The sequence below is a fragment of the Saccostrea echinata genome, unplaced genomic scaffold (assembly GCF_033153115.1).
Source record: "Saccostrea echinata isolate AGI-Se365-2 ecotype Australia unplaced genomic scaffold, CSIRO_AGI_Sech_v1 ptg000034l, whole genome shotgun sequence".
In the NCBI taxonomy this organism is placed as follows: Eukaryota; Metazoa; Mollusca; class Bivalvia; order Ostreida; family Ostreidae; genus Saccostrea; species Saccostrea echinata.
Genome location: NW_026889783.1, coordinates 2,859,400 through 2,883,746, shown reverse-complemented (window position 1 = coordinate 2,883,746; position 24,347 = coordinate 2,859,400). Strand labels below are relative to the sequence as shown.

The 24,347-nt window shown below is 33.8% G+C and overlaps 3 protein-coding genes across 3 annotated transcripts; 2 read left to right on the top strand and 1 right to left on the bottom strand.

Annotated features, from left to right (window-relative positions):
- Positions 1–444: 444 nt before the first annotated feature.
- On the top strand, positions 445–3,264 carry LOC133199382 (methionine-R-sulfoxide reductase B1-like). Its single transcript, XM_061335187.1, has 4 exons — positions 445–538; positions 775–917; positions 1,301–1,418; positions 2,171–3,264. Exons 1-4 carry the CDS (start codon positions 484–486, stop codon positions 2,182–2,184), a joined length of 330 nt encoding a protein of 109 aa, XP_061191171.1. The 5' UTR covers positions 445–483; the 3' UTR covers positions 2,185–3,264.
- On the bottom strand, positions 2,635–11,593 carry LOC133199381 (uncharacterized). Its single transcript, XM_061335186.1, has 4 exons — positions 11,530–11,593; positions 5,335–5,435; positions 4,120–4,202; positions 2,635–3,601 (listed from the first exon to the last, which is right to left on the bottom strand). The coding sequence occupies exons 1-4, from the start codon at positions 11,587–11,589 to the stop codon at positions 3,471–3,473; spliced, it is 375 nt and encodes a 124-aa protein (XP_061191170.1). The 5' UTR covers positions 11,590–11,593; the 3' UTR covers positions 2,635–3,470.
- A 279-nt stretch (positions 11,594–11,872) lies between these two features.
- LOC133199555 (protoheme IX farnesyltransferase, mitochondrial-like) lies at positions 11,873–18,313 on the top strand. Its single transcript, XM_061335371.1, has 6 exons — positions 11,873–11,987; positions 14,943–15,405; positions 15,534–15,658; positions 16,588–16,658; positions 17,073–17,305; positions 17,789–18,313. The coding sequence occupies exons 1-6, from the start codon at positions 11,931–11,933 to the stop codon at positions 18,211–18,213; spliced, it is 1,374 nt and encodes a 457-aa protein (XP_061191355.1). The 5' UTR covers positions 11,873–11,930; the 3' UTR covers positions 18,214–18,313.
- Positions 18,314–24,347: the final 6,034 nt, after the last annotated feature.

Sequence of the window (24,347 nt, the reverse complement as noted above, 5' to 3'; positions counted from 1 at the left end):
GGAAAAAGTATGTGGTAAAACTAGACAAAAGTAAAACCGTTCCTGGAAAAATAAAAAACAACAAATATTCGGGACTCTCCTCTCTCTCTCCTTCTCTCTTTTTAAGAAATCCAAAGGGGGAGAGGGTTGCAACCCCCGTAACCCCCCTATAGATCCACCACTGATACACTTTCATATTTTTGTTTTTCAAAAAGTTCCTGATGTACATATATTCATGAGAATCAAAGAGGTTTTTTTTCATTTTCACGATTTTAATTTAATACCTTTGATAGCCCATTGTCTACTAGGACTTACTATAATTTTTGGTAAACTATCGTGTCTTTGAAAAGTTTTCAGGAGGCTGTGGGAAAGGGAGGGGTGGGTGGTTATACCATGCACGTCTGCATGCAGAAGAAATAAAATCGGGTTCGACATTCTGCATAATAAGTCACGGACTGATAAGTGACACTGAGTGTGACTGACTGACTGACTGAGTCAGCCAGGATGTCATTCTGTGGTTGGTTTTCTGGCGAAAAATTTCGAGATCACTTTGAAAAAGGTATACATTTTTTAAATTACATTCAGCTTTACGTATTTGAATTAAAGGGTATATTTAAATTGACTTCACAGACATGAAAAATGTCAAGTTACGTAAATGCAATTTGAATCCTCTGAAAACTTACCATGCAGAATTTCTATATACAGTTCTCACAAATCATGAACCCTATATTACACACTGTTGAAAATGGGATGTGTACTTTGAGATAAACGGTAAAAGAAATGTTTAAATTTCAGGAATCTACGTTTGTTCCAATTGTGGAAATGAGCTTTTTCATAGTCAGACAAAATATGAGCATTCTTCCCCCTGGCCAGCCTTCACCCATTTGATCAGGGAGGACTCTGTTTCTCGAGTCAACGAAAGCCCAACAGCAATAAAGGTGTGTTTAGTTTAGAACACAAGTCCATGTGAAATAATAGTAAGACATACTGTCAGTGTGGAATCATTTTATTTTTTAAGTGGTCAGTTCTCATGGGCAAGCAAAATTTTAATGGTTCAGGTGGATTGTTTATACAGAAAATTCAAGGAATCAATGTGTTGACAAAGTAATTATTCAAGGGGATGTAAATTTGTGGACAAATATTTGTCATCTCGAATAATGATCATTCCACAGTAAATGTAAATAAATATTTACTATATTTTCTACTTAATTAAACAAATAAACAGTACACCATGCCAAATTAAATCTGTGTAGTCAACAGCTTTATTTAGTTAATAACTTAATTGTTAACTGAGGAGCATGACTCTATGTTCTGATTTTAGATATCGTGTTCTAAATGTGGGAATGGACTTGGGCATGAGTTTCTTGGAGATGGCCCAAAGAAAGGAATGAATAGATACTGAATATTCAGTGCTTCCCTCAAATTTCAACCATTTGAAGGTACAATTTGATTTAAAAACTTATTAAAGAAATTAAGGTACACATGATCACATCCACAATGTTTCTCTAATTAAGAAAAAAAATCATGGGTTTTTATAAGTCCATCTTAAGAGTTATGTATTAAGAAGATTTCTGGTAGAGCATCTCTGATCTCAGGTGTTATCTGTATCTCTTGGGAATTGGGCACAGGAATCTGACCTCTTAATTGGAATTTATAGTATCTGTCAAAATAGAGAGTTCTTGTTGGTTAGTCATTACTTTCAAAATAAATTTGGTGTATTTAAGTAATTAAAACTAATTTAATATTGAGTGATTGTTTATATATATATATTTTATTTTAATTTTTATATCTCAACAACAGATTGCAGAATGTCATGTCTCATGTAGATGACAGTTTTACAGTCTAAAAAATATAAATGATTAGTGTTTTGATGTTTTATTAGTCTGTAGCATTGTTAATCATTCAAAAAATGCAATGGACAAATTTGTAAAACTCTTACAAAGCCAGTTGAGAAATAAATGATGTATATTTGTTCTGATAATTACTACAGCACAGAAGATGCACATCAAAAATTAGGAAAGGAAAAATCATTGAAATCTTTGTGAAGAGATTAATAAATTCAGTTCAGTTCAGGTTGACATGATTTTCTTCCATGCATTCTAAACTGTTTTTGATAATTGAACAATATTTGATAGTTGTATCATATGCTGTAGTGGTGTACTTAATTGATTTTTTTTTGTTCTCTTTTTAGGGAAGCAGGGTTAAAGATGTTCCTTTTACTTTCAAGTCTTCCAGAACAAAGTTTGATCTGTAGTTCTATCAAATCTGCACCAGAAATGTTTGATTTTATGTGATCATCAGAATCTATGATGCTTTAAAACAAAGGCTCTTGAGCAGTTTTGGAGCTGATGTTTTTCATGATGTCACAAAGACAATTTATTTCCAATCTTAAAATTATTTGTAATCTAATGATATGAAGTTTTAACAATTTAATTGGCACCCTTTTTTAATACTACATATCACAGGTAATCATGTTCTGAGTTCACCCAGTAGATAAATGATTATGTTCACACATGTGGAACTAATGATGGGGTTCCTGAAAAAGTCTAACAAAACAGATGAGGTTAGGTTTTGATCAATATTTTTAACAGAGAATTTTTTTTTTTGAGCACCACACAAATGGTTCAGGAAATTTGTCAATATTAAATGAAAAGTCAAAATTTTGTTAAACACCATTTGAAACTGATTTGGAAAATTTTTCTCATTAACACACTATGAAGCCTTTGTACACTTATTTTTTCTCTCTCTCTTGGTTAATGTGTTTAGCAAATCATTATGTGTTCTTGTAAAGAATTAATTCACAAAAATGGATACATGGACTGTCCAAAATAAACTTGTCATTGCAAACTAGGCCTGCTTCTACAAATGCCCGTAAGAGGCGATGATGATTTAAACTGTACTGTTTTCTATTGACAGCACATAACTGTTTTTTTTTCAATTGTTCTGGTTGATCATGTTTTGTTGAACCATCGTGGCCTTTGGGCCAGTCTTCACCCACCATGGTTTATTGAAGGTTGATTCAATCAACAACAGTAAATTTAATTGTCAATAATTTATTACTAAGCACTTTTATGATTTTTTTTTTAAATTTTGTAATATTAACATTTTTTTTTCAAATTATTTTTTGTTATTATTACTAAATATCAGGGAGTGGAATGAATACATAATATTGCACAGGTATTTATAAGAATGTTTTTGTAAGGTTGAATGCAACTCAATACTGTTGATATTAATTTTAACATATCTAGAATGATCTTTGTACAAATAAATTTCTAAGTTCAGGCTTTTTTTCTTCTTGCTTTGTTGTCAAATTACCAGTGAAGTATAGCAGCAAACAGGATAGATATTTTGATGGCAACTCAGTCTGGGCTTGAGTAACTCATTTCTCCTCTTAGTCAGCAGAACCTGTGATTCCTAATGTCTCATTATGAGTTTTTTTGCACACAGAAGAACACTTCCCATAATTCTCAGCTACTTTGATGATGGTATTTTTATGACTTCATTGTTTCTTGAAGATTTTCATATTTCTCTATCCAGATCTTATAATTTTGGTTATTACATGGAAATTTCTTTACATTCTTACACTCAATACACTGCACTGTGACTGCTCTGTTTGGTGACCCTAAAACATCAACACTTAGCAGGTAAGGACAAAGAAATGGCATATTAAAACATAACAATCTCTGCTGATTACAGCCAGGCTTAGAAGGTGAAAATATTTTATGGAAGAAATTATTATATATTTTTTTTATATTATGACATAATAATCTGTAGCAATAGCTGCTTATGTATAGCGATATTATGAAAGTGTCCTTTTCATAAAACAAGAATAAGTGTCCTTTCCATATAACAAGAACATACAGTTAGTTGAAATTTAGTCCAACTGATGATTGTTCAGGGATACACCACTGAAAAATTCTTATAAATAAAGCTAATAATTCAAATTTACATGAACGTGTATTAAAACAGATTACACCCTATGTACAATTGTATGGGATTTCTGTCCATTGCTTCTGGAAAACTGAGTAGGCTAAAAGCCAAAAACTAACTAAACAAGAGTTAGACTAAAAGTGGATTAGATATTCATGTGTTTTTAAAAATGATCTTGTTTTTTGTTATTTTCTCGCATTCTATACTTACTGGTTAATCTAACTTTGGCCGTTATTCCGGCATGCAGTAACAGGTCACATTTCTTACAAATTTTCCTCTTTATATTTGTGTGGCTGTTAAAGAAAAGATCTTAAAATTAAGGTAAGTATGTTTCAAATAAGATGTTTTGTTAAAGGAAATAATATCAAAGGCGAAGAAAATTTGTAGGAGAAAAGCCTGCCTTGAAAGTGACCAAATATAGTCCAAATAACTAAGATATATTCACTACCCGTATATTTAATGATGGTATTTAGCTTTAATTTTGTGTTTATATACTAGTCTAAATATAAAGCTGTGTGATAGATTTCTAACAAAATGAAATATGTGGAGATAACAAACAGTATTCAAGCTCAAAAGTCCATTAAACATTACAAAATAGGAGCAGAGCAAACATAGACCTCCAAAACATCAGAGATGGGATCAGGTGCCATGGAGGAGTGAGCATCCCCTGCCAACCGGTCACACCCACCGTGTGCTCCTTGTCATGTTCGGGGAATAACGGGAAAATCCGTTGACAATTCAGTGTGTAAATAATGGCCTAACAATAAGTATGAAAAAATTCAGTCAGCATTTGACTTAGTGAAAGATTGTATTTGCTGACAAGGTCATTGTATCGAACATAGAACTTACGAAATGATGACTTTAAATGAGACTGCTGATATTCTTGTTTCATCAACTTGTTTGTCAATAACTTACCTCGTTTTAAAAATTGTTCATACGTAGAGCATGCTCTGGCGTATAGAATCAACTGAGAGATATAAACCCCGTATGCAGGTGATAAGGGTATATTGCTGCATAAGTAAGGGAAGTTGACGATTGAAAAGTTAAAGTCATTACGTTTATCATAAAGCTTTGTTGTTAGATTACCATTTACAGAATTTTCTAATTAAATATCCAAATATGAAACAGATGTGTAAGACTCTGTGGTATCTTTTATCTCAAGCTCACTTGGATATATCGTGTCGACATAAGAATGGAAATAACCAAAAATGACTTCTAACAATGTGCTTAATTGTCATAGTAAGACTGGCAAGAGAAAAGAATTATATTTTCTTTATTTGAATTATTTCTTGAATTTAATAACATCAAAAGAAATATTTTCTATAACAATTAGCTGATGTTATTTTCTTTAAATGCACAATACTTGGCATCACTTTCACTTAAACTAAGTATTAACACTTGATGATTGAATAACTTGGTACATACAGTCTTATCACATTCTTCATTGCTATCTTCTTCAAAGTTTTCACATGATATCTGCACATTTCTTTATCTACATCTTTTGTTGTAATGCACTGATGAGCAAGCTGACGGTAATTTAAACAGAGAATTTTAAGTTCACAGACAAAAACAAGCTGTGTAAGTGAAACAAGTTTTATTAGTAAGTTTATTATTCAACATTAAAAATAAAATTAATTTCATCCCTATACATACATCTGGAAAAATAAATTTCAAACCCCCAGGGGTTTCAAAAAGATTAGAAATATATGTAAGTGGTACTTATAAAAGTAGGAGGTACCTTGCATCATGTATTTTGTTTGATATTGCTGTTGTATTTTCTCTATGTTGTTTAACACAATGTGAGAATGAATTGAATTGAAAATTGAATTGGAAGCAATTTAAATAAAATATATTACTGAATTTTTCTCAATCAATATTTTCATGATTTTGGCTGGTACAATCATTACCAGGCCCGTAAAATACGGGGGTGGGGGTGCTATGGTAGAGTATTCTGTAGATGCTGGTTGGCCCCCACTTTTTGTTGATATAAGGTCAAGCACTGGCAAGCTTTGCTTGGATGTTGCATCAATAAAAAATGTTTACTACCAATCGAACTTTGGATTATGTATTCTGATCTATATTTTTTGGTTTCTGCATAGATTATTTGGAGTTATTATTGTAGAAAGTTGGTTTCCAATACAACTTGCTATGTCAGTCATTACTTGAGTATAAATAATAATTTTCACAGATTTCTTAATACACACACTGATATGAATTTATAGAGACTATAAAACCCTTTTTTAGTTTAAACATATCAACTTAAATACTGTTAAAAATAAAGAAAAATGTTAACTTAAATATATGAATTAAGAGAAAACTAGATGTGTTGTAATGCCACGAATGCCCCCGAAGGCAGCCAATATTTCAAAATGCCATATTTAGTTTTAAATTTGTTTCTGAACTCATATTTATGCACAAAATATGCATTTATAACTAAGATAATAAATAGAAACTGCATATTGCAAATTGCACATTTGTAGCCAAGATAATGTCAAAAATCATCGGACCATGACCAAATTCGAACCTGACCTATATATGTATTCCTATGTGTGTGCAACTGTTGCCGAGATAAGGAAAGGAAAGTCAATGATGACAGAGTGATGGAACAGGGTAACACTATATGCCCCCGGCCATTTTATGGTGGGGGCATAAAAACCAGAAGTCTCTGATGAGATTGTAGCTCTACTGGTTTGTACTTGTAACAAAGGAAGAGATAAGTGTGTAGCACTTGGGACTTGAAACTTTGCACTTGCAACAGCAATAAATAGAATGATAATCCTTGGTTGAGTCTCTTTTTGTGGCAAAATTTATTGCAATCAAACCAAAACTGTAGGATGAGTGGCAGTTTAAAAGTATTTCACAGGAATTTCTATTTTTAGTAACCATAGCAACATCATTCATTGAAATCAAAAACTGATAAACAGAATTATGTATCCTAGCATAGTCTACTTGAGTTCAAAGTAATACCAAAATCAGACTAAAACTGTAGGAAGAGAGGAATTTGAAAGTTTTTACAAAAATTTCTATTTTTACTAACCATGGCAACACCATTCATCGAAATCATAAACTGATATACAGAATCATACTGGTATATCTTAGTGTAGTCTACTTGTGTGCCAAGTAACACTGAAATCAGACCAAAACTATAGGAGATTCAGAAGTAGCCTTTGAAAAGTATTTCACAGAAATATCTATTTTTAGTAACCATGGCAACACCTTTCATCAAAATCAAAAACTGATAAATAGAATTAAAGACCTCAGTGTAAACTACTTGTGTGCCAAGTTAATATTGAATTCAGACCCAAACTGTAGGAGGAATAGCATTTTGAAAGAATTTCATAGGAATTTCTATTCATAGTTACCATGGCAACACCGTTCATCGAAATCAAAAACCGATATACACCCTTGATAGGACCTGGATAACAAATTTATTTCCTATGTAGCCATGCAAATAAATTCTTTGTGAACCCAAGTCCAAACAAAGCTGTTTTAACTATTGATAAAATTTACTACGTGCTACAATGCAATAGTGATGTCATGTAAATCTTGTTATTTGCTTTTTAGCTCACCTCAACGAAGCAGAGATAAGCTTATGCTATACCCCAAGCGTTGGCATCAGCGTAAGCGTTGGCATCCCTTTTAAAGTTTTAGGAGCAAGTCCATTTCCAAGTAACTATAAGCCCTACCTGGACTAAACTTGCATGGATGATGCATCTAGGGATGGACACTACCACACTTGCTTCGGATGCAGGATCTGACCAAGATTTTCCAGATGAGTGACCAGATTAAAGTTTTAGGAGCAGGTCCATTCCCAAGTAACTATAGGCCCTACCTGGACCAAACTTGCATGGATGATGCACTTAGGGATGGACACTACCATACTTGCTTAGGATGCTGGATCTGACCTAGATTCTCCAGATGAGTGACCAGGTTAAAGTTTTCGAAGCAGGTCCATACCCAAGTAATTGTAAGTCCTACCTTGACCAAACTTGCAATGATGGATGATTCATCTAGGGATGGACACTACCAGACTTGCTTCGGATGCTGGATCTGACCTAGATTTTCCAGATGAGTGACCAGGTTAAAGTTTTTGGCGCAGGTCCATTCCCAAGTAACTATAGGGCCTACCTGGACCAAACTTGCATGGATGATGCACTTAGGATTGGACACTACCATACTTGCTTAGGATGCTGGATCTGACCTAGATTCTCCAGATGAGTGACCTGGTTTAAGTTTTTGTAGCAGGTCCATACCCAAGTAATTATAAGTCCTACCTTGACCAAACTTGCAATGATGGATGATTCATCTAGGGATGGACACTACCAGACTTGCTTCGTATGCTGGATCTGACCTAGATTTTCCAGATGAGTGACCAGGTTTAAGTTTTTCGAGCAGGTTCGTTCCCAGGTAACCATAAGCCCTACCTTGACCAAACTTGCATGGATGATGCATCCAGGGATGGACACTATCACACTTGGTTCAGATGCTGGATCTGAGCTAGATTTTTCACATGAGCGATCAGGTTAATATTTTGGGACAGCCCATTCCCAAGTAACTATAAGCCCTACCTGGACCAAACTTTCATGGATGATACATCTAGGGATGTACACTAACCAATCTGCTTTGGATGCTGGATCCGACCTAGATCTCGATTTTCCACAAGTGAATTTTAGCCATATTTTAACCAAATTAGCATGGATGTTGTATCTAAGGATGGACACTTCCAGACTTGCTTTGGATTCTGAATCTGACCTATATTTTCCAGATGAGAGACCAGGGTAATTTTCTTGGAGTAGCTTTATAATTTTATGGCCTGTTATGTTTAAACTTGCATAGATGGTGCACCTAAGGATGAAAACTTCCAGACTTACTTTGGATGTTGGAACTGACCAAAATTTTCTAGAAAAAATTATGATGTGAAATTTGCCTTACTTATAGATAACATTTGTCAAGGTGAGCTTCATAATCTTTGATTACCTATGTTTTTGGAAGAAAAAATATGCATTGTGACATCATTCTATTTACTTCTGGCTCAAGTCAGGTGTATGGAAATTTACAAACCTACAATCCAATTAAATCTCATGTTACAAGCTGCATAAGAAATGAAGACTTATGAAACTATCTTATTGTACTAAAGTCTTCTTGTGTGCAGAGTTATATTGAATTCAGACCAAAACTGTAGGAGTAGTAGCATTTTGAACAAGATGTGTTTGTGAACACTGATGCCCCTGTATGGCAACTTATAGCAAAGGTTAAACTTTCTCAAATGCAAATCAAATATGTTGGTACCCAAAGTAAGTTATTGTCCTGAGGAATATACCTGAAAATATGAAAGCCCTAGCATTAACCATTAAAAAGATATGGAAAAGATTAAAGTTTTTCAAAAGTAAGTCAAACATCAAGGTCAAATGTTCAAAATTAATGGTGCCCAAGGAAAGGCCTTCTCACAAGAAATGTGCATGTGAAAAATGAAAGCCCTAGCACCAACTGTTCAAAAGATATGGCCAGGGTTAAAGTTTTTCAAAAGTAGGTCAAACATTAAGGTTAAAGGGTCAAAGTTGTTGATATCCAAAGTAAGGTCTTGTCACAAGAATTACATATGTGAAGTATGAAAGCCCTAGCACTAACTGTTCAAAAGTAATGGCCAAGGTTAAAGTTTTCCAAATTAGGTCAAACTCCATGGTCAAGGTCAATGGGCTATAACTGTTGCTATCTAAAGGAAGGTCTTGTAACAAGAATTACACATGTGAAAAATGAAAGCCCTAGCACCAACTGTTCAAAAGTTATGGCCAAGGTTAAAGTTTTCCAAAAGTAGGTCAAATTCCAAGGTCAAGGTCAAAAGGTCAAATATGATGGTACCCACAGGAAGGTCTTGTCACAAGGATAAGACATTTGACGTATGAAAGCCCTAGCACTAACCGTGCAAAAGTTATGGCCAAAGTTAGTTTTTCAAAAGTAGGTCAAACTCCTAGGTCAAGGTCAAAGGGTCATAGTTGTTGGTCTCCAAAGGAAGGTCTTGTCACAAGGAGTACACATGTGAAGTATGAAAGCCCTTGCACCACACCAACTGTTCAAAAGTTATGGCCAAGGTTAATGTTGGGTAAAATTTTGTAAAACTGAGTCAAACTCCAAGGTCAAAAGGTAAAATATGATGGTACCCAAAGAAAGGTCTTGTCACAAGGAATATACATGTGAAATATGAAAGCCATAGCTCCAACTTATCAAAATTTATGAGTAATGTTAAAGTTTTTGCAGACAAACAGATAAACAGACAGACAGATGGACAGGGCAAAAACTATATACCCCTGAATCTTCAATATGGGGGCATAAAAATTGTTTACAGACAGACAGATGACAGACAGCTAGACAGCTGCTAGACAGAAAGGCAGCCAGCTGGACAAAAGACACCTTACTATTGCATAAGTTCTTCTGGTCTCCGAATAGTAGAGCTAAACAAGATGTGTATGTGAAACACTGATGCCCCCGTATGGCAACTTATAGCATAGGTTAAACTTTCTCAAATGCAAATCAAATATGTTGGTACCCAAAGTAAGGTCTTGTCTCGATGAATTTACCTGTGAAATATGAAAGCCCCAGCAGCAACCATTGAATAGATATGGAAAAGGTTAACATTTTTTCAAAAGTATGTCAAACATCAAGGTCAAGGTCAAATGGTCAAAATTGATGGTGCCCAAGGAAAGGTCTTCTCCAGAGAAATACACAGGTGAAATATGAAAGCCGAAGCACCAATCATTCAAAAGTTATGACCAAGGTTAAAGTTTTCCAAAAGTACATCAAACTCCAAGGTCAAAGGGTCAAAATTGTTGGTATCGGAAGGAAGGTCTTGTCACAAGGATTACACTTGTGAACTTTGAGAGCCCTAGCACCAGCTGTTCAAAAGTTATGGCCAGGCATAAAGTTTTTCAAAAGTAGGTCAAACTCCAAGGTCAAGGTCAAAGGGTCAAAATTTTTGGTATCCAAAGGAAAGTCTTGTCACAAGGATTACATATGCTAAGTATGAAAGCCTTAGCAGCAACCGTGCAAAAGTTATGGCCAATGTTAAAGTTTTTCAAAAGTAGGCCAAACTCCAAGGTCAAGGTCAAAAGGTCAAAGTTGTTGGTGTCCAAAGGAAAGTCTTGTCACAAGGATTACACACGTGAAGTATGAAAGCCCTAGCACCAATTGTTCAAAAGTTATGGCCAAGGTTAAAGTTGGGAAAAATTTTGCAAAACTGGGTCAAACTCCAAGGTCAACGTCAAAAGGTCAAATATAGTGGTACCCAAAGAAAGGTCTTGTCACAAGGAATACACATGTGAAATACGAAAGCCATAGCTCTAACCAACCAAAAGTTATGGGCAATGTTAAAGTTTTTGCGGACAAACAGACAGACAGACAGACGGACGGACAGGGCAAAAACTATATACCCCCGAATCTTCGATACGGGGGCATAAAAAGGATAGCATACAATGCCAGTATGTCAGCTTTGAACAGAGACATATGTATATGGTTTTATATGTCTCTGCTTTGAAGTTAAAAAATTGTATAAGGAAAAATATTTGATTTTAACCAAAAGAAAATGAGTCTTTGACACATGATTTGGATTTAAATTGACAAACTCACCTGAAAAAGATAGTTGATCCTTCTCTCAACAACAGCAACATTAGCAACCTTTTTTCTCATTGTAAGGTAAAGTGAAAATGAAAGTATGACATAGTAAGTTGTACTTTGATATATATTGGAGGGGGAATTGTTCCTGTTTAATGAACATGTTTAATATATCAGAATTTGTTATCTTACTATCACTAGATTAAGCGTGCATAAAGATTTGATAATATGAATGAATCATACAATTAAGTTAAAATGACTCTTGTGCAACTTAATGGTTTTTTTTTATTCGGAGTCTTTTAAGTGTTTAAGATAATTGTAATTCTGAAAGATGATAAATTTGTTACTGAATGACATTGATCAATGTCATACAAACATGTTTTCATCGTTTGTAAGAAAAATGTAAATTTCTAGCCATGTACAGACAATGCTATCGTCTGTGGGCATGGCGAATCCAAGAACATAATTATCTGGTAAGAAAACAACGTAATTTTTAATGATCATCCTTTTTGTTTCTAAGTAACGCAGTGGGTCCAGGTCTGTCACTCAGGTCCAGCACATTTTGATTTAGCTACATGCACGTGCACATAGCTTGAATAAGCTATATAGCTTTATTAAGCTATTTAAAATAGCTTGTTAAAGCGATTTATTTGCAGTTTTTCACAAAAATGTTTATAGTAAGAAATAGTCAAAAAGTCGCAAGTATTTGACTATTCATCTGTTCATATATGTACTATGGTTCTTACATGGCAGATTTTGAATACGTTTAAGCAAAAGATGTATTTCCATTGTTCAGTCTAGACGAACTCCAAAAACGGCGTGAACTCTGAAAACGAAGTCTTTGGCTCCATCATGCATTGCGGTAAAATGGCGTCGGATGTACACAAATGATGGATTGTCGTTCGCTTTCTCCAAATATACGGCTGCATAATGGCTGTATTTAGTGCATTGTGACTTTATTTTAATTTTTGTTGAATGGATACATTTATTTAATTATTTTGTGGATACTGACTTACGTATCTATCGCTTTAAACTCTTGCATAATAGTAAATTGGATATACGACATCGAATTCAGTACTGACGGTAAGAATTATTTTCTTATTTGATTTATTGTCCCCTTGATTTAAATTTTATGTCGTTCCTAAAATAAAGGTGCTTTTATTTGTTTTTGAAGACACCCAGCTTGTGTTTATTTTAATCAGAAAATGCGCATTTTTCACCACGGAGCAGAGATATTCACAGGTTCATTTTTAGAAGACATGTTGTGACCTTAATTTCTATAAGAGTGGTTTTTAAAGTTTTCATATTGATAGATTATAGTTAAAAAAAATGTTTTCACAATAATATTTGTTCGTATGTGATAAAAAATCTGTAAATAACGATGGTAAGAACTTACGTGTTCAATTCAGATATCGTACACAAATAAAACACCGGATTGCTAATTTATGTGTAAAATTCAGTCAAGTTTTTAACAGTTACAATATATATTGTTCCATTTTGCATATATATCCCTTTTATTATGCATATTTACTTCTCAAACGTATCATTTTCTCTGTGATTGATCTGACTTCAAGCGTCAGCTTTGAAAGTAAATATCTTCTTTTTTGCAAATAAAATAAAAAATCTGACAAATACGATCTCTTCCCAAGTCTTTTATTTAGCATTGATGAGTACTGTTATAATTGCCATACTTTCAAAAACTTTGCACGGACAGTTTTTGTAGACCCATCATTTTTGCCGAAAAATCGCCATTTTTTGTATGGGTGCGCATGCGCGGACTCTTTTTTCGGAGTCTTTTTCAGTCTCAATTTCTTACTTCCGGAAACGCTGTTTTTGGAGTTCGTCTAGACTGTTGTTTGAATAACTGTCCACCACCTTGTGTGCATTCAGGCGTGGATGATTGCTTCACACTGTGCTGAATTATTACCAATCAGTTATCTTGTTGACCATAATAACTGAGCTCCTTTATAATTTCATTCAAGAAGTAACCGTGTGTTCACAAATCAGTTGCTTTATATAGCCCCAAAACTTTTAAAACTTTGAGTGCAAAGTCTCTCCTTTCAAGGTGACACAGTTTGAAGAGTTGATTTTTACATGCATTGTTTTCAGAAGAGTTCAATGTTGAACACTATCACTGCACCAAGTTGCGATTTTTTGTACAATCTGAAAAAATAACACATTTAAGAAAAGGCTGTGGTAAAATAGCTAAATCAAGCTATTTTGAATAGCTTAATTAACTTTAAGCTATATAGCTAATTTAAGCTATCCCATTGCAGTGATTTTTATGGAATTATTCACATCTATCAATTTTATTGTACATAGGAAATTAATCAGTTTTAGGTATAATTGTATATGAAATAAATATGTTGTATATCAATTCACATTACTGCATAATTATATAAAGAGTAGTAAAATTTGCTAGTTTATAGCAGAAAAATTACATTAAATCTATATCGAAAGCTTTCAAAGTAAGTTGATTATGATTTAAATCCACTATGACATTTGAAGAGTGATGAGATTAGAATTTTCATTGGTATTTTCTAGCATAGTTGTACATTTGGACTAGTCTGTAGGGTTTGCTAATTTCATTTCTAGACGATGTACCATCTTCGCTAGCCAAAGGTCTCTGATACGCTACTCTCCTCATAAACCCTTGGCATACGGTGCTGACAGAAGACGGGATTGTTTTCGTCACATGATCACGATTCTTACCAGGTTCGCACCGATTGCGACATCGACAGAAATAAAAAGTGTATTTAAAAACATAATGTTTTTAAAGAATAATTAACAAGAAGGTATTGAGTTATGTTAATTTGTTATTTAAACATGTTAAAATGCAAATATACATCTTCAATATAGATTCTTAATCACATATTTTGCATGTAGCTTAAGATATTGGATGTGACCATATAGCTATTCATAGAATGGCATGTTATCTTACGGATCGTTGTTTACTTGCGTTTTTCATTCCCGATATTAAAGAGTCAAGATATATCCCGAATGCAAATATCATCATTTACAAAAAACAATTTCTGATTGGTCGAACGATGTCGATCAACTCCAATCACAACTTGAGAAAAAATCCCAACTTTTTTTAACACTGTATGCCAAGGGCTTATGAGGAGAGTAGCGTATCAGAAACCCTTGGCTAGTGAAGATGGACAATGTACATATCAGTATATTTTAAAAAGCAAGCCATGATTAACAGATGAATGATTTGATATATTGAACAATATCATATGTTCATTTTTCTATATAAAGTACCCTAAAACAAGGAACAGGTGCTTGTAAAATGAAAATAAAAATTAAATCAAAAGAATGGAGTTCACTTCTAATACCTTTATCCTACTATAATAGTATAGAATAATCTAAAATTTGTATCATTCAAATGAGACTCCACCTTTGAAGTATTTTGATTTATTTGACAGAAAAACACCTTCAAGAAGAAAGATGGTCTGATAAGAAACATAAGATATGTCTCATCAGAATCCAACTTGAAAACAGCAGAGGAAGACGAAGAGATGAAGTTTTCCCACCAGGAGACAAGAATTAGTTATGCATCCACTGCCAATGGCAAAGACAAATTTCCACAGGGAAAGTTCAGACCTGTTCCCCTTACACTATTCATAAAAAAGTCACAGACACTTGTGATGTTAGATGAAATTAGTGACAGATTTACCGTGTCTTTTCCAAAGTCAGAAGACACATTGACTGTTGATGTTAATCCTGAAGACTTTGCAAAGCTCAAAGCTATGTTGGAAAAAGACAGGAGAGATCGAAGTCCAGCCCATAATCCGGAATCCATCACTGAGTGTATATGGCAAGAGATGAGAACAGACTACAATAAACTGATTCAGTACTACTTCAGGTTATCAAAGATCAGGTTAACAGGTACTAGCCAAGCATTCACCATTTAAACTATTTAGAGCAATTCATTACATTGGTGATGTTTTTTTTTTAAATGTGCAGTTACATGTTGGCATGCAGTAAGAATGTTTACTGTGGTATCTATTGAACAGGTCTAGTTGTACTGACTGCTATGGCAGGTTATGCTATGGCTCCAGCTGTATTTGATCCTGTTGGTTTTTTGATGGTGACCATAGGTACAGGGCTGACATCTGCTTCAGCAAATGCCATAAATCAGGTCAGAGTTATATTTATAACAGTGAATAGAGATTCCAAAGGATTTTTTTTCCCTTTGGTCTAGTAGATAAATTAAGTAAAATAGAATAAAATTCTATTGATTCTAAGGAAAAAAATATAAGACTTGATGTAATATAATGTTACACAAGAATATTTGACACACCCGCAAACTACTCAAGTTTTTTCTGGTTAAGCTCACCTGAGCAAAGTGAACTTATCAGAACAAAGAGTGTCGATCCTCTATCTGTCTGTCTGTTAAAGTTGCTTGGCCGTTATAAATTAAGATGATTCCACAGTAATTTTAAGATGAAAAAATTTTCATTTTGGTGGGGGATTAATTTTTGTTTGTTTCTTGGTATGAGGAGACCCACAAATTATCTCCCCCACAAAATGTTAAAATTCTGTACTACAGCATGAAGTTTTCTTCTTCGGCCACAAAATCAAATTCCCTTGAACCAAAATTTTTTCCCAATCCTTGAAAATTTGACCCCACGAAATTAAGTGATTCTGCAGTAATTTAAAAATCTTTTTAAGAACCTCTGGAATAGAAAAATTAAACCTGTAGAAATGCTCCCATATGTGTAGTTTTAAGTTTGTTCTAATCAGGACGCCTGGGCGAGGATGGGGCTGCATTTAGGAAATAAAGATAAAACATGAATATATTGACATTTGCAAGAACAAGAATGCTACAATTTGTGAAGTTGACATTAATCATCAATTTACTGTTCATGTGTTAATTAAAATGATTGAAATCATGGACTTTTGGTGATTGCAATATTTCACACCTGCTATACATTAATTATCATGTAAAAATTCAAAAAGAAAATGATGACCCAGATAAGCAGTGATGGACCGGTTTTCCATCACTTTTGCTTATATTGGAAAAGAACACAGCATATGATTAATAAAAATATGTGATTTTTTCCCCAGTTTTTTGAAGTGCCATTTGATTCCCAGATGAACAGGACCAAAAACAGGGTTCTTGTTAGAGGATATCTAAGGTGAAATTACATTTCTTGTTTTGTTTTTGTTTGTTTTGTTTTTTTTTTTGCATGGAGAGAGAGAGAGAGAGAGGAGAGAGAGCAAATTTTTATGATTTGTAAAATATTTTGAAGAAGGAAAACCTGTGAATACGATTCAATCAGACGAGATACCGGTAATAAAACTGCAGAATCGGCCAGTCACTTTCTTTGGTGTTTGGAATGGAATATAAATTTAAGAAAAAAAGTTATAAAATTTTAACTGCTACTTTTAAAAAATCCTTTGAAATGAAAAGCAGAATTGAACAACAGAAACTACAGATTTTATAGTGTTTTTAACCATTAAAACTTATTTTGATTTATGGACATTCAGTGTGTTCTTATAGATTTGGTAGAATCATGGATATTTTTGCAAAACTACTTTCTATATTCCAGCCCTTTGCATGCTGTGACATTTGCTGCTGTGTCTGGCAGTGTTGGACTAGCCATTCTGGCCCTGGGTGCTAATCCCCTTACAGCTGCTTTAGGGGCATTCAACCTTGGCCTCTACACTCTGGTGTATACTCCCATGAAAAGACTCAGTATTATCAATACCTGGGTGGGCTCTGTGGTGGGAGCTGTCCCCCCTCTGATGGGATGGGCAGCCTGCATGGGCACACTGGATCCAGGTAAGTGTAATCTCCTCTCCTACGGCTTCCCTTCTGATAGAATGGTCAGCCTGTGCAGGCATGTTTGACTCTGGTAAGTGTTATCCCTTCCTTTAAAGCTATCCCTCCTTTGATGGTATGGTCAGTCTGCGCAGGCACACTTGACCTGGTAAGTGTAACCCCCTGCACTATACGGACATAATTTCAATGTGTACACACAAAAACAGAAATTGATCAGCTTTGTGTTGTAGTAAAGTATATAAAGTATATATAGCATGGTGTTTATAAGATATAGATATCTTGTTGCTCCATACATACTCTGTTTGTTCTCCAGCTAGAAAACTACCATGCAAAGTCTTATTTTGTATAATTTTGTTCATTTTATAAACAACTTTATATTTGAGATGTCAAACAATCAATACGATTACACCTAGTACTTATACATATATTTTTTCTCTCTGTAAAAAAGAGTGGAAAGCATTGAATATTTGTCGTTTTTTGTAGGTGCATGGGTAATGGCAGCTATTATGTTTTGCTGGCAGTTCCCCCATTTTAATGCTCTCAGTTGGAATCTGAGACCTGATTATTCCAGGGCAGGGTACAGAATGATGTCAGTGGTGGATCCTAATCTTTGTAAACGTGTTGCTCTACGTCACACAGCAGGAATAACAGGACTGTGTTTCCTGGCTCCAGTGGTGGATCTAACCACCCCTCTGTTTTCTGTCATGTCTCTACCTCTCAATTTGTACTTTACATATCTTGGATGGAAGTTCTACCAGCAAGGAGACAGCAATTCATCACGAAAACTGTTTCGTTTTAGTTTGTTACACATACCAATACTTATTGTGCTAATGATTTTGAACAAACCCAATAAGAAAAAGGCTTCAAAAGACACTCAAGGAAATTCTTTAGCAGACATTCCTGCATGATTGTACTAGATAGGTTGGTATATTGTGAATTCATGACACTGTATTTGTATATAAGGTGTAAAACATTGCTGAAGACAATTAAAACTGTGATAACTCAGAATTTGAAGTATGGCTCATTCCAGGAATATCATGACAGTACATGTATAAGATGAGTGTATTAAGGTCAGATGACACATTCCTCAAAAATATATAATTTTTTACAAGAATTTGTGATTTAAAGAAGTTTCCTCACAAAAATTTGGGGTACATTACCAGGCATTTGTGCTTGATTAAGATTTTTGGTATATTACAAAGGAATGCTAAAACAGATATTCGTGGAACGTGTCCTTAGACCTTAATAATGTTCTTCTTTTATCAGTGAGAGTAATGAAATATGGGTATCTGTAAGGGGAGAGCACTCCTCTGCTACTAAAAAGAATTTTTCTGACAATTTTATAACAGAAAATGGACAAAATTGTAATTTTACTGCATGAGGCAAAAACCAAAATACTGCTGAAGATGGTAATGTTATAAAGGAAACGTCAATGTTAGTGTACTCTCTCTTTGCAGAGATTCAGCTCACATGAACCATTAGCTGTAGAATTGAAAGCTCAGATGAACCACTAGCTGTAGAATTATTGCTTACGTAGACCATTCATTGCAGAACTGTAGTTCCTGTGAACCTCTAGCTGCAGAACTGTAGCTCACATGAACCATTTATATCTGTAGAATTGTTGCTCAAGTGAACCACAAGCTGCAGAACTGTAGCTCACATGAACCCCTAGCTGCAGAACTGTAGCTCACTTGAACCACTAGCTCTAAAACTGTAGTTCACATTAACCACTAGCTGTAGAACTGTAGCTCTTCAGAAAATTCTTTGCCCTGTCCTCCTAAAATATTCCCAAAAGCTAACGGTTCTGCAGCTAATGAAGTTAATGAAGGTCTTGAATAGTCAAGTTCTATTTCTGATAATCTATTTATTTTAAACCATATTTTCATATTTAAAATGAATCTCTCAGGAATACATGTACATGCTGAGTCAACAAATGTGGTACAATGTTTCTGCAATGGTCCAGAAGGATTTTCCCCTATGGTTTGGAATGTCAAAATGCATGCATTGACTTTTCATTTAAATTTTTTCATTAGATCATCTCGATGCTTAACCATTAAATATTGAAGAATCAAATAAACATAATGGGTTGAAACTTCTGAGTTCCAGGGACTTTCAGATTATCAGTAATTTGTTTTTGTCAATGGACTGTAACCTTACACTTGTGTTTTACTTAATTATCATGTTTGATTATGATGCACTGAAAATTGGATTAAAATTATTACATTTAACTGTTAAGACTGGAATTTTTTACAGCATATACTTTGAGTATACAGACCATGTTTGTCTGTACATGATACATGTAGTTTAGAGAATATTTTATTGTCACTAGTTTAGATGGATGAGTAACTTTCAAACTTCTTCACAATGTCAAGGTTTTGCGATATTCATTCCTCTACACAAACCCTTGACAAAGTCGCTATTCAAAAGTCGGGCTTGTGGGTGCACATGACATAATGGTTAATTATTAACCTATACTGGATAAGGTTAGTATTTATGAGTCCATTTTTATTGAAAAAGCAGCTGTCCATGATGTCGAAAACTCTGGACTTAAATTTATTGGGGGGGGGGGGGGGGTATAGTGTGGAAAAGTCGTACGTCATAATGTTATTTTGGTAAATGTTTTTGATTTCAAATTTTCTAAAAGTTCCTTGGAATTTTTAAGTATCCACATCTGATTTACACCACTTCTGGAATATATTGTTGTACAGTATTCCCGAAGTTTTTTCTTCACTGCTGTAAACATTTTAGTGAGGAATAAAGAAAGAGGCTTGGTAGAACATTTACTGGTACCGGCTATATATCTTTGTAGGGATTTTTATGAGGTTTAGGGATTCAGTATAGGTACGGTAATTCACATTCATTTTGATTTTTGGGAATATTAAAAATATTCAAAACTGACCTATGATTTTGAAGAATTTCCTCCTTAGAAAGGGAGCTATGGGTTTAAGTTGGATTACCACTTGTAGAATTAAATCCCAGTTCCTCTTAAAAACAATTAAAATAATGAGTCTTACAAACAAAAACAATGTTGTTACCTGCTCTGTCAGCTGGGACCAGTACATACTGATCGTATAATTTATCTAATTCTTTTTTCACTTCTGAATTATTGAACACAGAAGGTTAGATGGTTTTCATATTGCCTCTCAGTGGCTTAATGCGATTTTAACATCCATCTGATACTTTTAATCCATTCTGACAAAGCGTCATGGTACGGAAGCCCGTTGAGGCCAGTTCGGAGAAAGAAATATTTTTTATTGCGTTTAAACGCAATAAGTATTGCGTTCAAACGCAAAACATTGCGTTTAATCGCAATAATCATTGCGTTTAAACGCAAAAGATTGCGTTTAATCGCAATGTATATTGCGTTTAAACGCAAAACACTTTGCGTTTAATCGCAAAAGATTGCGATTAAACGCAGTCTTTTGCGTTTAAACGCAATAACTTTGCGATTAAACGCAATAGTTTTTGCGTTTAAACGCAATAATATTTTTGCGATTAAACGCAATACTTTTGCGATTAAACACAATACTATTGCGATTAAACGCAATACTTCTGCGATTAAACGCAATAATTTTTGCGTTTAAACGCAATACTTTTGCGTTTAAACGCAAAAATCTTTTAGTTCAAAGGCAATAATCTTTGTGTTTAAAGGCAGTCATTGGATCAAACCTTGCAGAGTACAGTGGACCCACGCATACTTATATCTTTTATTTCTTTCTCTTTTTACTTATGAGGAAATTGCGTATTGTTTAGCTTTATAGAATCAGAATTCTTCGAGCAAACGCTCTCTTAAAGGATAAATCACTAATAAGAATTTATAGAGGAGAAAAAAATGTCGGGTTGTAAAAACAAAGGCAACCTAAGAACGAAACATGTCTTAAGCTTATTATTCTCTACATTCTTAATGAAGTTTTGGTCAGTTGCTCTGTTAAAAAAACTGTCCCCTACGTTGCGGTCACAAGTTTTACACATGTATAAATGGTTTTTTTTTTTTTTGGAAAGGACTGAGGAAATGTTGGAATTACGTACAACATGATGAAGTTTAATGTACATTCATAACCCTTCCTATGGTTGCATACAGTAAACACAAGAACATATGTGATGGATTTATATGAGATCAAAATCAAAATCAAAATTAATGAAAACAGATTGATCGATGTGCACTACATGTATCAAATTGGCAAGTGCTATTAATACCACTGAAACATTCTGTTGTGATAAACGTAAGCAATTGGTCAGAGACTTCATTAAGAGTTTTGGGTTCTAATACATTAAAGACATTCACGTTGTTAGGATGCCATTGTTTTACTGCAATTTTCAAAAACTGGAAAATTTTGCAAAAAGACACAGAACAAATCGGATCTTCTTAAAGTTGAAGTGTCGGATCCTAGTACATGTACATGTAATTATAAGCTTCGACTAATTCATGTTTGATTTTGAAACTACAGTATCATTGTGTTTAAATGCAAAACAAATCCTTATAAGGAAGGATTATTGCGTTTAATCGCAAAAATTATTGCGTTTAATCGCAATACTATTGCGTTTAATCGCAAAACTATTGCGTTTAATCGCAAAAATTATTGCGTTTAAACGCAAAAATATTATTGCGTTTAAACGTAAAAAGTATTGCGTTTAATCGCAAAAGTATTGCGTTTAAACGCAAAAGATTGCGTTTAATCGCAATCTTTTGCTTTTAAACGCAATACACATTGTGTTTAATCGCAATCTTTTGCGCTTAAACGCAATGATTATTGCGATTAAACGCAATGTTTTGCGTTTAAACGCAATAATTATTGCGTTTAAACGCAATAAAAATATTTCTTTCTCTGAACTGGCCTCAACGGGCTTCCGTATCAAGGTCTTCTCATTTGATGAAAAAAAAAACTATTAATATTTTATTTTAAAATATTTTGTAAAACATTTCACGAAAAAATTTTGAACAATTTCTGGAAGCACTATATATACGATAAACACTAGTTTTTTTGCTTTTTAAAATTGTTTTAAACCATTTATATGTACATGGTCTGCGATGGTTTGCGTTTTTTGTGATTCTTTTTCTTATTTTTGGAATAGGTTGGTGGGTGGGGATTACGACCTGTCTGTAACTTGATTGCAAGCCCGTTTTGACTTGTGCCTAACTAGAATGATGTCCAAAGGACAAAAATTTGTCCGTTAAAAAGATTTCGAGAATGAAATGAATTCGAAAAATATAGAAGTTATTGCGCTTGTCGTATATATGTGTGCAAATGATAAAACTATAAGTTCTTTTCCTTTGGATACTACTGCAAGCTCTCGGAGAAATATTCCAAAGAACCATTTTGTAACTTAGAAATAATTTTTCTTCCAAAAAACTATAATTTTTAAAACATTTTAAACACCCATTCCTTATGAAATAACAAATCACAGTTTTTTTTCATATCAGAAACAAATTTTTCAGTAAAAATTGAACTCGGAAATTTTTTTTATGCTGTGGTTGGTCATCTGCAAAATTACTTTATTAAAACCATTCTGATTCTACACACACGTATACTTGACACTTACACACGTAAGTTGATATAAAAAGAATGCTGGAGTTCTTCATTATTGATACCTTTTTAGTGTTTGCAGACCAGATGTTCCAACAATCTCATTGAATTCCCATGGGCGTTAATTGTGCCTATTTATTAGCCGACTTTTTGTATTCTTGTGAAGCGGAATTTATCAAAAAAAAAAAAAAAAAAAAAAAAAAAAAAAAAAAAAAAAAAACCTACTACTAAATGAAAAAGTCCCTTCTTCGATTCGGCATTTAGATATATAAACGACTTTTATCAATGAAATATATGGAGATAACGAACAGTATTCGAGCTCAAAAGTCCTTTAAACATTACAAAATAGGAATAGAGCAAACACGGACCTCTAAGACATCAGAAGACTAAGAATATACGTTGATAAAGATATCCCACTGATCTTGACATAAGGGACACCATAGAGTCTCACACATTTGTTTAATATCTGGATATTTTACTGGAAAAGAGACACTGATAGCAACCCAACAACTATATAGATTTTATGATAAATGTAATGACTTCAACTATTCTATTTTTAACTTCCCTTATTTACAAAGCATATTTATATACAGCCATTCTTAACATAGATTAAAAACTAAGCTTTTTGATATCATAGACAACTAGAAATTCTTCAAAATCAAATGTCAGTTTTGAATATTTTTAATATTCCCAACAACCAACATGAATTTGAATTACCATATCTATATTGGATTCCGAAACTTCATAAAAGTCCTTACAAACAAAGATACATAGCGAGTTCCAGTAAATGTTCTACCAAGCCTCTTTCTTTACTCTTCACTGAAATATTAACTGATGTGAAGGAGAAACTTCAGGAGTACTGTGCAACAATATATTTGAGAAGTGGTGTAAATGAGATGTGAATACTTAAAAATTCCAAGAAATTTTTGGAAAATTTGAAATCACAAAATTTTACCAAAATCAACAACATAAAAACTTACGACTTTTTAACTTCATATTCAACCATTCCCCACGATAAGTTAAAGTCCAGGCTTTTTGATAACAATGACAGCTGCTTTTTCAATAAAAATGGAACTCGTAAATTTACTTACCTTGTCATTGGTCATTTGCAAAATTATTCTGTTAAAAAACATTCTGATTATACACACAGGTACTCTGAAGTTGACATTAAAAAGATGCTTATTGACAATATCTACATTTGTATGTGGTTTTTGGAGACCAGGTCTTCCGACAATCTGTTGGAATTCCCATGGGAACCAATTGCGCCCCCTTATTAGCAGACCTATTTTTGTATTCATATGAAGCAGAATTTGTTCGAAGTCTTGTACGTGAAAGGAAAACACTTGCTGTGGTCCTCAACTCGACATTTAGATATATCGACGACGTACTGTCAATTAACAATTATTATTTCCATTCATATTCATATGTCGACTCGATATATCCCAGTGAGCTTGAGATAAAAGATACCACAGAGTCTGACGCATCTGTTTCATATTTGGATATTTTACTAGAAAAAA

Coding starts and splice junctions, on each gene's coding strand:
- LOC133199381 (XM_061335186.1), bottom strand. CDS start 11,589: ATGAGAAAAAAGGTTGCTAATGTTGCTGTTGTTGAGAGAAGGATCAAC. Junction 5,436..11,529: donor GGATCAACTATCTTTTTCAG/GTGAGTTTGTCA, acceptor AATTACCGTCAG/CTTGCTCATCAGTGCATTAC. Junction 3,602..4,119: donor GGCCAAAGTTAGATTAACCA/GTAAGTATAGAA, acceptor TTGATGTTTTAG/GGTCACCAAACAGAGCAGTC.
- LOC133199555 (XM_061335371.1), top strand. CDS start 11,931: ATGTACAGACAATGCTATCGTCTGTGGGCATGGCGAATCCAAGAACAT. Junction 15,659..16,587: donor CAGCAAATGCCATAAATCAG/GTCAGAGTTATA, acceptor TTTTTTCCCCAG/TTTTTTGAAGTGCCATTTGA. Junction 17,306..17,788: donor CATGGGCACACTGGATCCAG/GTAAGTGTAATC, acceptor CGTTTTTTGTAG/GTGCATGGGTAATGGCAGCT.